Below are 16,837 nucleotides of genomic sequence, written 5' to 3'. Positions count from 1 at the left end.
AATCTTACGGAATCTGCATTGTGTAATCCAAATGGGAGAGTTATGTAGCACGTACAACAACTGTGGCATTACAATCATCTTTAAGAGGTTCACCCTACCAACCACCGATAAATGTAATTTGTTCCATGCCGCAATCTTGGTACGAATTTTCTGCATTAATGGACTTAAATTCAGTTCCTCAAAGGTAGTTAGAGGAAGAGCAATCTGAATACCCAAATATTTGAATTTTTGAACAATCTTTAATTTTGTGGTTATCGCCCTCTCTCCACTGCCAATACTGTCCCCCTCAATCAACAACATACAAGACTTATCCCAGTTTATTGTGAGACCCGAAAACCGACCAAACTCCTCAATCAAAGCAACCGCATTGCACAGGGACCTTTCAGAATCCTCCAGGAACAACAAAATATCGTCAGCATATAATGCAATTTTGTCTTCCCTCCTACCATAGATGAAACCTCTAACCTCCTGAGCACCTCTTATTTTAGCCGCTAACGGCTCTACGGCCAGAGCGAAGAGCAACGGGGACAGCGGACACCCCTGTCTGGTACCCCTAAACAGCGGGAAACTCTCTGACAAATTATTATTAACTCTAATTTTTGCCGTTGGGAACGAGTACAGCAACTTAACCCAGGAGATGAATTTTGGACCAAACCCCAGGCGATCCAGTACCGACCACAAGTAACTCCACTCCACACAATCAAAGGCCTTGTGGGCATCTAAAGACACCACAACTCTTTTTCCGGCATTGTCTGCAGGAATTTGCATATCTAAAAATAGCCTTCTCAAGTTAATTGCCGTGGATTTATTGGGCATAAAGCCAGACTGGTCTGGGTGAATCAATTTATCGATCACTTGGGACAGCCTGTTCGCCAGGGCCTTCGCCAAAATCTTTATGTCAGCCGTTAGAAGTGAAATTGGTCTATACGACTCTGGCTGTTGAGGATCTTTATCAGCTTTAGGAATAACCACCACAATGGCCTCTCTCATTGATGGAGGCAGCACTCCCCTCTCCAACGACTCAGAGAGCACTCGCTCCAATTTGGACATTAACTCTGCATTAAGAATTTTATAAACCTCTACTGGGATACCGTCCGTCCCCGGAGCCTTGCCCCCCGCCATATCCGCCAAAGCCGCCTTCAATTCTTCCTCCCCAAGCGGTCTATCCATCCACTCCCTTTCCTCTCTACCTAGTCTGGGTAAGTCAACCTCTTTCAGATATCTATTCATTTCCTCAGGACTTTTATCCACCCTAAAAGAATATAATTTACTATAAAATCTCCGAAAAACGTCTAAAATTTCCTCCCCTTGAGTAACCGTTTTACCTTCCTCTGTTCTTATGGAGTATACATGTGAAGAATCCCGCTGCGCAGAAACCACCACCGAGAGCAAATGTCCCACCTTCTCTCCCTCAGAATAAAATGTTTCCTTTTGAAAGGCTCTCAACCTATCTGCCCTACGCATATGGAGTTCATCGACCGCTACCTGAGCCGCCCTCATACGAAGTTGCGCTTCTCTTGAATTCTGAGAGGCCAGTGTCTCTTCCGCCACCCTCAGTTCCTCCATCACTGCATTGTCTTGAATTTTAGACTTAGTTTTATGTCTCGAGATGTCCCGGAATAAAATTCCTCTCAGGTATGCCTTCATGGTGTCCCACACTACAAGATTCCCCGCACTCCCTTCATTAATCCTGAAAAACTCCCCGAGTTCAGTTCCCACCTGTTCCATATCCAAATACTGTAGCCAGGAGGGGTGAAATTTCCATCCCAACCCCGTCAGACCACTCTTCCCAGTCATTTGTACCGAGACCAGTACTGGGCTATGGTCCGATATTACTCTAGGCCTATACTCCACCTCATGTATTAGATTATTCACCCCCCCATTTCCCAAAGCCACATCAATGCGAGATAAAGATCCGTATGTAGCTGAATAACATGAGTAGGCATATGTCCTAGGATTACGCACCCGCCACAAATCTATCCATCCTATTTCTCTTAGATAATTTCCAAAAGGAGTAGAGTTCCCTTCACTTCTCAACTCCGCATGTCTACCCTTGTCCCAGTGATCATTAGATATATTGTTCACATCCCCCACTATAAGGAGGGGCACCCCATCCCACCTACCCATAATTTCCAGAATCTCCTGTATCTTTTTCTTGGAATATGGTGGTGGAATATAAATTGACACAATACAAATTAACCTGTTAAATATCTTGCATACTAAAAACACAAATTGGCCGTCTTTATCGGTGGTTACCTCAATCTCTTCAAACGGAACACTAACGTGTATCAAAATTGACACACCTCTGGCATAATTTGAGAACAGTGAGTGATACGCCTTTCTCACCCATCTCTTCTGTAGAATAGCAACCTTTTCCTTCACTAGGTGAGTTTCCTGCAGACATATCACTGAAGGCCTCTGTTTCAGTACATATTGGAAAATAGCTGTTCTTTTAGTAGCATTTGCAAGGCCCCTAACATTCCAACTTAGGATTTTAACCTCCCCACCCATTGTAGCTTATAGAAACAATGAATGAGTTCAAGCTCCCTAAGGTCTCAACCCCAACTCCCCCCCCCCTCAATCCCCAATTCCCAACTGAAATAACTCTATCTCTCCCCTCTCTTAAGCCCAACCAACTCCTCTCTACTCTTAGAATATCAAAATAAACTCTCCCTCTCAATTTGAGATCTGGGAACGCTGTTTCACAGCCTAACGATAAAAACTCTGCGTTCCTTCAGCTCCCCCGCCCACCATAGCCAAAATGCAAATTCCGTTGCGCCGCCGAACACAACCTGATGATATCAATATACCATAAAGTCACAGTATAAGTACCAGTTAACTATCAAACCAAACATAACAGTGAAGGGTTAACAATTGCCTCAGTAGCACTTAAATCAGTTTCAGCGGGTCTGCCCCGCTCTGACATGCTTAGTATTGAGATCCAGCCATTGTAACGCCTCCTCTGGATTTTGGAAAAAATGCACCCGATCCAGAGCCACCACCCTTAATTTTGCTGGGTAAATCATTGAATAACGGACATCTAAGTCTCGCAACCTCCTCTTGACCTCTCCAAACTTCATCCGAAGCTTTTGGACCGCCGCAGAGTAATCCGGATAAAGGGAGACCCGATTACCATCAATGGTCAGCTCATCACAATTCCTGGCTTTCCTCAACAAAATGTCTCGGTCCTGATAGTTCAGAATTTTAGCCAAGATAACTCTTGGGGCCGAGCCGGGGGGGAGGGGTCTGGTGGGCACACGGTGCGCTCTTTCAATGGCAAACATCTTAGTAAGGCCATCTCCACCCACAGCGTTTTTTAGCCATGCCTCAATATAAGTCGTGGGGTTGCTCCCTTCCGCCTTTTCTGGGCCCCCCCCAATCCTTAGGTTGTTCCTGCGGGATCGGTTTTCAAGGTCATCAGTCTTAAACTCCAGATCAGCAATACGTTGAATATACTTTTTTTCCCTGTTTAACAATTCACCAATCCGATCTTCTGCACTCCCAACCCTTTCTTCCACCTCTTCCACTCTCTTTTCAACTTTACGCATAGCAGAGTTTAAAGCGACCATCTCTCCCTTTAATTCATCCGCTCGTAGGTTTAGAGCCCCCAGGGCAGACTTACAGTACATCACCACTGAAAATATGTCCTTCAGAGTCGGCTCCTCCATTTCTGGCATGTCAGACTGTGCAGGCAGAACAGCTCCTGCAGCCCTTGTAGGAGATCCCTGGTCTGACCCACCGCACTGTAGCTGAGCCCCTCCTTCCTGCTGTTCTCCGGGGGCACCAGCTGCTCCAGACTTCACACCTCCAGCCTCTGACTGCAGATTTACAGCCTCCTCTGACCTGGCAAATCGCTCCAACTTAGCAATCACATCCATCTTCCTCTGATAAGCAGCGCTTGCCCTCGCCGCCTCCTCTGCAGTCTCGGCGCCATCTTGGGCCTGTGAGCTTCCCGCAGCTGTCAGCTCCTTCTGTCTCCTGCGTGTCATCCTCAGATAAGATTCCGTTCCTTCGGGTCACACCTCGCTCCCCGAGACTATGTGCACTCCTGAGAGTATGATTTGCGTTCGGCGGCGCCTCTAAGGGGTTAATACAGAGATAATGAAGCGGGAGAGCTCTGTTGCACGTCTGTTCACATCGCCTGCCAGGCCACGCCCCCGTTTCGCTTCCTTTTCAGGTTGAGGTTGATGCTTCTGAGATTGGAGCGGGGGCGGTTTTGTCACAGAGAAGCTCCGATTGCTCGGTGATGAAGCCATGTGCGTTCTTTTCTAGAAAGTTTTCGCCCACTGAGCGGAATTATGATGTTGGTAATCGGGAGCTTTTGGCCATGAAGAGGGCATTTGAGGAGTGGCGTCATTGGCTTGAGGGTGCTAGACATCGTGTGGTGGTCTTGACTGATCACAAAAATCTGATTTACCTTGAGTCTGCCAAGCGTCTGAATCCTAGACAGGCTCGTTGGTCACTGTTTTTCTCCCGTTTCGATTTTGTGGTTTCATACCTGCCAGGTTCAAAGAATGTGAAGGCGGATGCTCTTTCTAGGAGTTTTGTGCCTGATTCCCCTGGAAATTCTGAGCCCACTGGTATCCTTAGGGATGGGGTGATTTTGTCGGCTGTCTTCCCAGACTTGCGACATGCTTTGCAGGAGTTTCAGGCGGATAAACCTGATCGTTGTCCGCCTGAAAGACTGTTTGTTCCGGATAATTGGACCAGTAGAGTCATCTCCGAGGTCCATTCTTCTGCGTTGGCAGGTCATCCTGGAATATTTGGTACTAGAGACTTGGTGGCCAGGTCTTTTTGGTGGCCTTCCTTGTCGAGGGATGTGCGTTCTTTTGTGCAGTCTTGTGAAGTTTGCGCTCGGGCTAAGCCTTGCTGTTCTCGGGCCAGTGGATTGTTGTCACCTTTGCCTATCCTGAAGAGGCCTTGGACGCACATTTCCATGGACTTTATTTCGGATCTCCCTGTCTCTCAAAAAATGTCCGTCATCTGGGTTGTGTGTGACCGCTTTTCTAAGATGGTTCATCTGGTCCCCTTGCCTAAGTTACCTTCCTCCTCTGAGTTGGTCCCTCTGTTTTTTCAGAACGTGGTTCGTTTGCATGGGATTCCGGAGAACATTGTTTCTGACAGGGGATCCCAGTTTGTGTCTAGATTTTGGCGGACGTTCTGTGCTAAGATGGGCATTGATTTGTCCTTTTCGTCTGCATTCCATCCTCAGACGAATGGCCAGACGGAACGAACTAATCAGACCTTGGAAACTTATTTAAGGTGTTTTGTTTCTGCTGATCAAGATGACTGGGTTACCTTTTTGCCGCTTGCCGAATTTGCCCTTAATAATCGGGCTAGTTCTGCTACCTTGGTTTCTCCTTTCTTTTGTAATTCGGGGTTTCATCCTCGTTTTTCCTCTGGTCAGGTGGAGCCTTCTGATTGTCCTGGAGTGGACATGGTGGTGGATAGGTTGCATCGGATTTGGAGTCATGTGGTGGACAATTTGAAGTTGTCCCAGGAGAGGGCTCAGCAGTTTGCTAATCGCCGTCGCCGCGTGGGTCCTCGACTTCGTGTTGGGGACTTGGTGTGGTTGTCTTCTCGTTTTGTTCCTATGAAGGTCTCTTCTCCTAAGTTCAAGCCTCGGTTTATCGGTCCCTATAGGATCTTGGAAATTCTTAACCCTGTGTCGTTTCGTTTGGATCTCCCGGCATCGTTTGCTATTCATAATGTGTTCCATCGGTCGTTGTTGCGGAAGTATGAGGTACCTGTTGTTCCTTCGCTTGAGCCTCCTGCTCCGGTGCTGGTGGAGGGAGAATTGGAGTATGTTGTGGAGAAGATCTTGGATTCTCGTGTTTCCAGACGGAAACTTCAGTATTTGGTCAAGTGGAAGGGTTATGGTCAGGAGGATAATTCTTGGGTGGTTGCCTCTGATGTTCATGCTGCTGATTTGGTCCGTGCATTTCATAGGGCTCATCCTGGTCGCCCTGGTGGTTCTCGTGAGGGTTCGGTGACCCCTCCTCAAGGGGGGGTACTGTTGTGGATTCTGTTTTTGGGCTCCCTCTGGTGGTTACAGATGGTACTGGGTGACTTGTGTTCTCTGCGGTCTCTGGTGTCCACCTGTTCTATCAGGATATGGGAGTTTCCTATTTAACCTGGCTTTCTTGTCATTTCCTCGCCGGCGATCAATGTAATCAGTGTGTCTTGTTACCTCTGCTTCCCGCTTCTGTAATCTTCAGGACAAGCTAAGTTTTGATTTTCCTGTTCCACGTTTTGCTTTATTTTTGTTTTAGTCCAGCTTGCAGTTATGTGATTCCTTGTTGCTGGTTGCTCTAGTGGGCTGATATTACTCCTCATGTTCCATGAGTTGGCACATGAGTTCAGGTAATTTCAGGATGGTTTTTTGTAGGGTTTTTCGCTGACCGCGCAGTTCACTTTTGTATCCTCTGCTATCTAGTTTTAGCGGGCCTCATTTTGCTGAATCTGTTTTCATTACTACGTATGTGCTTTCCTCTCATTTCACCGTCATTACATGTGGGGGGCTGCTATTTCTGTGGGGTGTTTCTCTGGAGGCAAGAGAGGTCTTTGTTTCTTCTAATAGGGGAAGCTAGTCCTTCGGCTGGCGCGAGATGTCTAGAATCATCGTAGGCACGTTCCCCGGCTACTGCTAGTGTTGTGAATTAGGTTCAGGATCGCGGTCAGCTCAGTTTCCATCACCCTAGAGCTTGTTCTGTTTTTTGTGTGCTTGTCCTTTTGTGATCCCCTGCCATTGGGATCATGACAGCAATCCTTTTAAATGATGAAGTGCGGGGTTCCCCTAGGACCTCTTAGACGTAGTGGCTTATGCAAATCCTGTCAGTGGAAACCCTTTTAACACCTGTGAGACTTCCACTGACAGTGATCTCTTACCTACAATAAAATTATATTAGCAGAAATACCTTTCTTGTAGTACTGGCATTGTAGAACTACTATTTTTGCACATTGATAAAAAGATCTTACCATCAAATGGCACCCAAGAAATTTTGTAGTGCGTTATTCCAGGTGTTTTCTTCCAGGATAGTTTGAGTGTGTTGACTCCTGTATCAACTATCTGTAAATCTTTAATAGGAAGAAGCTGAACAGGATTGGAATCTGCAAAAATAAACAAATATTAAAGTCACAAATGCTGACTCCTTTCAGTGATTTAAGTTTATACATTTGTTATCAAACATAAAAGGACAGATTAGGGACAGTTTAACCCCTTCTCGACATGCGCCGTACTAGTACTGCTCTGCGGGAACTGAGCTCCTGCAAACCGCTGTACTAGTATGGCGGCACGATCACGTGGTCTCACAGTGAGCACCACGGCGATCGCATGTGGGTGTCAGCTGTATGTGACAGCTGACATCCCGCAGCAATGCCCACGATCAGCGATAGTGCCGATCGTAGGCATTTAACCCCTCTGATGCCACTGTCAGTAGTGACAGCGACATAGAGGGACATCGCGTAGGGACGGGGGCTACCTGCGCTCTCCCACTGGAACAACGAGACGCGATCACGTTGTTCCGGTGTTCTGGAAGGAGTTCCCGGATCCAAAATGGCCATGGGGCTCCTTCCAGGTCCTTCACTGAGGTAGCTTGCTGGCACCTGCTCAAAGCAGGCGCTGGAAAGCCTCCTGCACTGCCTGTCAGATCGCTGATCTGATACAGTGCTATGCAAAGTGTCAGATCAGCGATCTAATGAAATATAGTGATGTCCCACCCTGGGACAATGTTATAAAATAAAATTTAAAATAGAATGTATAAAAAAAATTTAAAAATCCCCAAATAAAGAAAAAAATAAATAAATATTTTCCAATAAATCCATTTATTTATGTAAATAAAAAAACAAACAATAAAAGTACACATATTTGGTATCACCGCGTCCGTAACGACCCGCTCTATAAAACTATCCCACTACTCAACCCCTTCAGTCAACACCGCAAAAAAAACAATAAAAAACGAGGCAAAAAGCAATGCTTTATCATCATACTGCCGAACAGTGCAATAAAATGTGATCAAAAAGACGGATATAAATAACCATGGTACCACGGAAAACATCATCTTGTCCCGCAAAAAAAAAACCGCCATACAGCATCATAAGCAGAAAATTAAAAAGTTATAGCTATCCGAATAAAGCGATGCAAAAACAATTATTTTTTATATAAAATACCGTATTTTTCGGACTATAAGACGCACCGAACCATAAGACGCACCCCAAATTTGGGGTGAAAATTGCAGAAAAAAAGATTTTTTATAACATGGGGGTCCGTCTTATTGTCCGAATTTACAGTATCTTATGGCGGTGGCAGAGCAGGGTCACAGGAGGCAAGGTGGGGTGATGCTGGGATGAGGAGGTGCTGGGATGAGAAGGTGCTGGGATGAGAAGGTGCTGGGATGAGAAGGTGCTGGGATCAGGAGGTGCTGGGATCAGGAGGTGCTGGGATCAGGAGGTGCTGGGATCAGGAGGTGCTGGGATGAGAAGGTGCTGGGATCAGGAGGTGCTGGGATCAGGAGGTGCTGGGATCAGGAGGTGCTGGGATCAGGAGGTGCTGGGATGAGGAGGTGCTGGGATCAGGAGGTGCTGGGATCAGGAGGTGCAGTGAGAGGTATGGCGTGAGAGGGGTCCCTGGCGTACCATGCAGGCTTACCTAGGTGGCAGAGGTGCGGTGGCAGAGGTCCGGTGGCAGAGGTGCGGTGGCGGGGGTGTGGCAGCAGAGGAGGCGCAGGAAGCGGGGTCCCTTTCCCCGGTATGGTGATGCAGCAGGCCCGGTATGCAGCAGAGCCGGGTGAATCCTCTTGTTATCGGTGGGCGCGGCCATCTTCCTGAGGCCGCGCGTGTGCAGATGAAGCGCTCTGCTCCCGGGGCTTCAGGAAAATGGCCGCGGGAGGCCGTGCGTGCGCAGATGGAGATCGCGGCGGCCATTTTCCTGAAGCCCCGGGAAGCAGAGCGCTCCATCTGCGCACGCGCGGCCTCCGGAAAATGGCCGCCACCACCGATAACAAGAGGATTCACCCGGCTCTGCTGCATACCGGGCCTGCTGCATCACCATACCGGGGAAAGGGACCCCGCTTACTGCGCCTCCTCTGCCGCCACACCCCCGCAACCGCACCTCTGCCACCGGACCTCTGCCACCGCACCTCTGCCACCTAGGTAAGCCTGCATTGCGACTATTAGACGCACCCCCCATTTTCCCCCCTTTTTATGGGGGGAAAAAGTGCGTCTTTTAGTCAGAAAAATACGGTAGTTTTTATTGTGTAAAAGCGCCAAAACATAAAAAAAAGATATAAATGAGGTATCGCTGTAATCGTACTAACCTGTAGAATAAAACTGCTTTATCAATTTTACGACACACGGAACGGTATAAACGCCCCCCCCCAAGAGAAATTCAGGAATTGCTGGTTTTTGTTCATTCTGCCTCCCAAAAATCGGAATAAAAAGCGATCAAAAAATGTCATGTGCCCGAAAATGGTACCAATAAAAACGTCAACTCGTCCCGCAAAAAACAAGATGTCACCTGACTCTGTGGGCCAAAAATATATAAATTCTAACTCTCAAAATGTGGTGATACAAAAACTATTTTTTGCAATAAAAAGTGTCTTTTAGTGTGTGACGGCTGCCAATCATAAAAATCTGCCAAAAAAAACTATAAAAGTAAATCAAACCACCTTCATCACCCCCTTAGTTAGGGAAAAATAATACAATTTTAAAAAATGTATTTATTTCCATTTTCTCATTAGGGTTAGGGTTGGGCTAAATTTAGGGTTAGGGTTAGGTTTGGCGCTAAAGTTAGGCTTAGGGTTGGGGCTAAAGTTAGGGTTAGGGTTGTGGCTAAAGTAAGGGTTAGGGTTGGGGCTAAAGTTAGGGTTTGGATTATATTTACGGTTGGGATTAGGGTTGGGATTAGGGTTAGAGGTGTGGTTAGGGTTATGGTTGGGATTAGGGTTAGTGGTGTTCTTGGGTTAGGGTTTCAGTTAGAATTGGGGTTTTGTTACTGTTTAGGCACATCAGGGGCTCTCCAAACGCGACATGGTGTCCGATCTCAATTCCAGCCAATTTTGCTTTGAAAAGTCAAACGGTGCTCCTTCCCTTCCGAGCTCTGCCATGCGCCCAAACAGTGGTTTACCCCCACACACTGGGTATCAGCGTACTCAGGACAAATTGCACAAGAACTTTTGGGGTCCAATTTGTCCTATTACCCTTGGGAAAATAAAAAATTTGGGGCAAAAAGATAATTTTTGTGAAAAAAATATGATTTTTTTTATGGCTCTACATTATAAACGTCTGTGAAGCACTTGGAGGTTCAAAGTGCTCACCACACATCTAGATTAGTTCATTAGGGGGTCTACTTTCCAAAATGGTGTCAATTGTGTGGGGTTTCCACTGTTTAGGCACATCAGAGGCTCTCCAAACGCGACATGGTGTCCAATCTGAATTCCAGCAAATTTTGCATTGAAAAGTCAAATGGCGCTTCTTCCCTTTCGAGCTCTGCCATGTGCCCAAATAGTGGTTTACCCCCACATATGGGGTATCGGCGTACTCAGGATAAATAGTACCACGACTTTTGTGGTCCAATTTCTCCTGTTACCCTGGGTAAAATAAAACAAATTGGATCTGAAGTAAAAATTTAGTGAAAAAAGTTAAATGTTCAATTTTTTAAAAACATTCCAAAAATTCCTGTGAAGCACCTGAAGGGTTAATAAACTTTTTCAATGTGTTTTTGAGTACCTTAAGGGGTGCAGTTTTTAGAATGGTGTCACTTTTTGGCATTTTCTGTCATATAGACCCCTCAAAGTGACTTCAAGTGTGAGGTGGTCCCTAAAAAATGGTTTTGCAAATTCTGTTGTAATAATGAGAAATCGCTGGTCAACTTTTAACTCTTATAACTTCCTAACAAAAAAAGTTGTGTTTCCAAAATTGTGGTAATGTAAAGCAGACATGTGGGTAATGTTATTTATTAACTATTTTGTATGAAATGACTCTAATTTAAGGGCATAAAAACTAAAAGTTTTAAAATTGCTAAATTTTCAAAAATTTCGCCAAATTTCCGCTTTTTCACAAATAAACACAAGTCAAATCAAAGAAATTTGACCACTATCATAAAGTAAAATATATCACGAGAAAATAATCTCAGAATCACCAGGATCCGTTGAAGCGTTTCAGAGTTATGATCTCATAAAGTGACAGTGGTCAGAATTGAAAAAAAATGGCCTGGTCAAGAAGTTGAAAACAGGCTTCAGGGTGAAGGGGTTAAAAAAGGTAGAAAAGGTGTGGGAAGATATCCTTTTTTAGGGCAGCATGCTGGCTCAGTGATCAGCACTGTTGCTTTGCAATGCTGAGGGTTCTGGGTTCAAATTAAACCAAGGATGACAACTGCAAGAAGTTTGTATGTTCTCCCCGTGTTTGCGTAGGTTTCCTCTGGGTACTCCGGTTTCCTCCCACACGCCAAAGACAAACTGATAGGGAATCTAGATTGTGAGTCCCAATGGGGACAGTGATGATAATGTCTGTAAAGAGCTGAGGAATTAATGGCGCTATATAAGTGAGTAAAATAAATTAATTAGGGCAGCCATTATCGTGAACAAAGGGAGATGTCCAGCTCATGAAATCATTGAATCTATTTGAAATGGGTTGACTCATGAGATAATTCTTTTAAAGTAGTTGTCCGGGTACAAGTCTATATAACTGCAAACTTGTGCTGGGAGCATTCTCAGGTGCCGACGTAGGCAAACATAAGTATGTGATTTACATGTGGTCAGCACCAACTGGTTTGGGCTCAAGTCTAGTCGGAATGCAAATCACATACGTACGGTTACAAGTTTGCAGCCACATAGAATTGTATCTTAAGACCAGACAGCCCCTTTAATATCTGGGTCATTGCAAAGGGTTACATTTGCTTCTCTATTACAAAGAGCAATAGTGGTATGGAAAACTTTGCAGTCATAGGACTGATAGTAACATTTTTACAATGCTGCTGCCCATTACCGTACGTTAAATCCCATTCACTGAGGAAATACAAAGTCACAGAAGATTATTCACATTCCTCAGCAGCTCTGTTGATCAGACTATTCAGTAGAGGAAGAGTAGGAAATAAGAATATTTGCAATTATCATATTATTGACTCAGGGTCAGGTTCCAAATTGTATTGTGACAAAGAAGATTCTGTAGATTAGACCTTTTAAAAATTTTAAATAAAATAATAAAACAATTTTGAAAATCATCATGAGAGTTGGGCCCGACCTTCAAACAAGAACTACTGAATAACTTTTTAGTATACCTGGGTCTTACCTGTGCTCTGAATAAGAGTGGCTGGTGGACCTTCAGTGTTGGTATAAATTGCTTGAACATTCACAATGTACCTGGTGTTGGACTGTAAATTTGTAATATGGTATGACCGGATATTGGGAGCCAGATAATGACTTATAGGTGTGTCTGTTGGAACAATAGAGATGTATTACTTTTTGAATAAATCAATGGTATATTCTATACACAAAGCATCATTTCCACCATACTAAACCAAAATATGAAATCTAATTACAAATGTTATTTTTATTAGTCACAATGATAGCGTATAATAATTACAGCCATCACTGTGTACCGAGGGATGGCTGTGGTGCTCCAGGTACGCCTCAATATCCAAGATTTCACTAAGGTGTAACACCACTAACCTGCAGATATACCCCATATCTGCACATTATTAGTGTTTATGGACAATGGCATGTTACTTCTAACACTTTTTCTATACTTTATACATACTAAAGTAAACTACGATTGAAATACAATGCTAATATAAACCAATGGGGCTGTTCACATTGATGTTTTTCAGATCAGTTTTTTTTTTTTTTTTAAACTGCTACTTTATTCCATTTTATAGGTAGAACACGCCCATTAAAGTCTAAGTGTGATGCTGAAAATATGGCTGAATCAGTATTCTAGCAGTATTTCATCAGTTTTTGCATTCATATTTACTATTTATTACTATTATTTTTTATTGGGAGAAAAAAAAACGGGGATTTGTTTTTACTCAACAGAAAAACATTGCATTGAATGAAAAAAACTGATGAAATACTGATGCATCTAGTTCAATTAAACGTTTGTATTGCAGATCTGTATTACATAAATCTAATAATACACTTTTAAGAAAGCACATATTATGCACAAGTATTAAAACAAATGAACCTGATGTTGCAGGATTCCAGGACACTTTATATTCAGTGGCTCCAGTTGTGGAACTCCAAGCAAGAGAGATAGAAGAGCTGGTGTATCCAGTCACCTTGAAGTTAGACACATATCCGAGAGGTGCTGCAAAATCCCAAAGTTGGATGCTATTAATACTCAGCAAGGTGCACAGGGTCACACATTTTATTATATTTTTTTGCCCATTATTATAAGACGATTTTTACAGTTAAAGTAAATAGTTGATACAACATCTATGTTGGCACTAATATGTGGTCAGTGACGGACAATGTTTAAAGTTTAGAATGTGCTGTAGATAAAATTAAAATTCCTATTTAGCCTAGTTAAGAAGGATTGACACCCACGCTGGAAATGACACAGGGGTCAATTTAACCAAGTTAATTGTCACCTGGCGAACATGCAAAACTCTTATCTGATGCGTGATTGCATTGATTAATATAAAGATCATCAGCATGACACTATGCAGTGACAGAATGATTATATTAACAATCATTCTATTCTCATCAGTCTGAACAATATTTTTTTGCTTTTATTCGTTTTTCATATTTGCTAGTCTTTTTTTTAGCACAAACTATAAATGGATGAAAGGGAATGCTACATGTTAAAGGGAATCTGTCAGTAGGATCAACTCTCCTAAACCATCTATATGGGCAGGTAGGTCATAGAAAGCTGAATAAAATTATACCTTCATATCTGCGATCTGTTATAAAAAAAATTCATGTTTTTCTTATATGTAAATGACCTCTTCCATGCTCCAAGGAGGACGCTGCCTGGAGGTAATGCTTCCTCCAGGGCTTATTTTAAATAAAAGGGGAAGTTACCAGTGTGAGACAAGTAACTAACACAGAATAGGAGAAATGCAAACACATTTTTTGCAGCTCTTGAGCTCTGCTGTATTTTAACAATATTGCAGCCCTGTCTGCCTGTGAGATGGAAGCTGGAGCTGAGAGAAACTTGCAGATGTGTCAGTTATAGTTACACACAGCTCTGCAGTGAGATCAGGAGAGCAGAGAGCACCATTATACATCACACTGGTAACTCCCCTTCATGTAAAATAAGCTCCATAAAGTGATAAAAGATTATTTATCCATAACAACACATCTGATATGAGACACACCGGTAGGACTTTTTTGAGCAGCCTATATCCTGTATGCCGATTTTAATAGTTTAGATAGGTCAAATGTGGTGATGGATTCCCTTTAAGGAAAGACTTAGAGTTATCCTTCCTTATACAGTGGGTATGGAAAGTATTCATACCCCTTTAAATTTTTCACTTTTTGTTTAATTGCAGCCAATTGGTAAATTCAAAAAAGTTTTTTATTTCACATTAACTCCTTAGTGACAGAGCCAATTTGCAGCTTAATGACCAAAGCCAATTTTTACAATTCTGACCACTGTCAATTTATGTGGGTATAACTCTGGAACGCTTCAATGGATTCGACTGATTCTGAGATTGTTTTTTCGTGACATATTGTACTTCATGTTAGTGGTAACATTTCTTCGATATAACTTTCATTTATTTAAAAAAATGGAAATATGGCAAAAATGTTGACAATTTTGCAATTTTCAAACTTTGAATTTTTATGCCCTTAAATCAGAGAGTCTTGTCACACACTTGTCAAATACTTAATAAATAACATTTCACACATGTCTACTTTACATCAGCACAGTTTTGTAAACAATTTTTTTTTCGTTAGGATGTTATAAGGGTTAAAAGTTGACCAGCGATTTCTCATTTTTCCAACAAAATTTACAAAACCATTTTTTTAGGGACCACATTTGAAGTAACTTTGGGGGGTCAATATAACAGAAAATACTCTAAAGTGACACCATTATAAAAGCTGCACCCCTCAAAGTGTGCAAAACCACATTCAAAAAGTTTATTAACCCTTCAAATGCTTCATGAGAACTAAAGCAATGTGGAAGGAAAAAATTAACATTTTACTTTTTTCACAAAAAATTTACTTTGGAATTTTTTTATTTTGACAAGGGAATCAGGAGAAAATTGACCACAAAATTTATTGTGCAATTTCTCCTGAGTACGCCCATGCCCCATATGTGGGGAAAAGCCACTGTTTGGGTGCATGGCAGGGCTCAGAAGGGAGGGAGCACCATTTGACTTTTTGAATGCAAAATTGTCTGGAATCAATAATGGCACCATGTCGCGTTTGGAGTTCCCCTGATATACCTAAACAGTGGAAACCCCCCAATTCTAACTCCAACCCTAACCCCAACACATCCTTAACCATAATCCCAACACTAACCACAACCCTAACAACAACACACCCCTTACCCTAATTCCAACCCTAACCACAACCCTAACCCAAACACACACCTAACCCTAATCCCAATCCTAACCATAACTCTAACTACAATCTAACCCCAACACACCCCTAACCCTATTCCCAACCATAACCATAATCCTAACCACTAACCTAACCCTAACACACCTCTAACCCTAATCCAAATCCTAACCCTAACCTTAACCCTAACCCTAGCCCTAACCCTAACCATTGCTCTATCACTAACCCTAAACATAGCCCTAATCCTAACCCTAGATTTAACCCAACTCTAACCCTACAGGAAAAATGAAAATACATTTTTTTTAGTTCTTTATTTTTCCCTAAGGGGTGAAAAAAGGGGGTTTTATTTACTTTTTTTATTTTGATCACTGTGATAGTGTCTATCACAGTGATCAAAATGAACCAATAGGAAATTGTTCCTATTGTTGCCGGGTGCCGGCCGGCAGATCTAGGCGGATGCACTGCGCATGAGACCACCATTTTCTCCCTGAAGAAGATGCCTTGGGACATCATGGGGATTCCTGGACTCTAGAGGTATAGGGAGGGCGATCGGGGGAGCCGAGGACCCTATTTCTCTCGCACATCAGAGGAGAGAGAAATTAAATAGAAAATCGGACTTTTTTTTGCAGTCGCCGTTATGCCATTAATAATGGCGATCGCAACACCGGGATCCATAAGAACTGACCCAAATCATGTTTTTTGGGGTCTCAGCTACCCCTGGTAGCCGAGAGCCTGGAGAAATTCTGACTCTGGGGGCAATATACACTTTTTCCACAGCACCGTTAATTAACGGTATTGTGGTTTAAGCTCCCTTAATTGCCACCGTGAAAAGGTGTATCGGCGGTCGTTAAGAGGTTAGTGTACACTCTGCACCCCATCTTGACTGAAAAAAAACAGAAACTTAGAATTTATTAAAAAAGAAAAACTGAAATATCACATGGTCATAATTATTCAGACGCTCTGCTCAGACACTTATATTTAAGTCACATGCTGTCCATTTCCTTGTGATCCCCCTTGAGATGGTTCTACTCCTTCATTGGAGGCCAGCTGTGTTTAATTAAACTGATAGAACTTGATTTGGAAAGGCACACACCTGTTTATATAAGACCTCACAGCTCACAGTGCATGTCAGACCAAATGAGAATCATGAGGTCAAAGGAACTGGCCAAGGAGATCAGAGACAGAATTGTGGCAAGGCACAGATCTGGCCAAGGTTACAACAGAATTTTTGCAGTACTCAAGATTCCTAAGAGCACAATGGCCTCAATACTTCTTAAATGGTAGAAGTTTGGTACCACCAGAAGTCTTCCTAGACCTGGCCGTAAAGCCAAACTGAGCAA

At 43.2% G+C, this 16,837-nt stretch overlaps 1 protein-coding gene across 1 annotated transcript in view; it reads right to left on the bottom strand.

Moving 5' to 3' along the window:
• LOC138676256 (collagen alpha-1(VII) chain-like) overlaps window positions 1-16,837 on the bottom strand; it is an 831,262-nt gene that overhangs the window by 595,963 nt on the left and 218,462 nt on the right. Inside the window, exons 15-17 of the mRNA XM_069765365.1 lie at window positions 13,177-13,299; window positions 12,286-12,429; window positions 6,979-7,110 (exon numbers count right to left, since the gene is read on the bottom strand). Coding sequence (XP_069621466.1) covers window positions 6,979-7,110; window positions 12,286-12,429; window positions 13,177-13,299 — 399 coding nt within the window. The remainder of the gene's footprint in view (window positions 1-6,978; window positions 7,111-12,285; window positions 12,430-13,176; window positions 13,300-16,837) is intronic.

This window comes from Ranitomeya imitator, chromosome 4 (genome assembly GCF_032444005.1).
Source record: "Ranitomeya imitator isolate aRanImi1 chromosome 4, aRanImi1.pri, whole genome shotgun sequence".
NCBI lineage: Eukaryota > Metazoa > Chordata > Amphibia > Anura > Dendrobatidae > Ranitomeya > Ranitomeya imitator.
The sequence above is the reverse complement of the archived record's forward strand: the minus strand, read 5'-3'. Positions and strand labels throughout refer to the sequence as shown.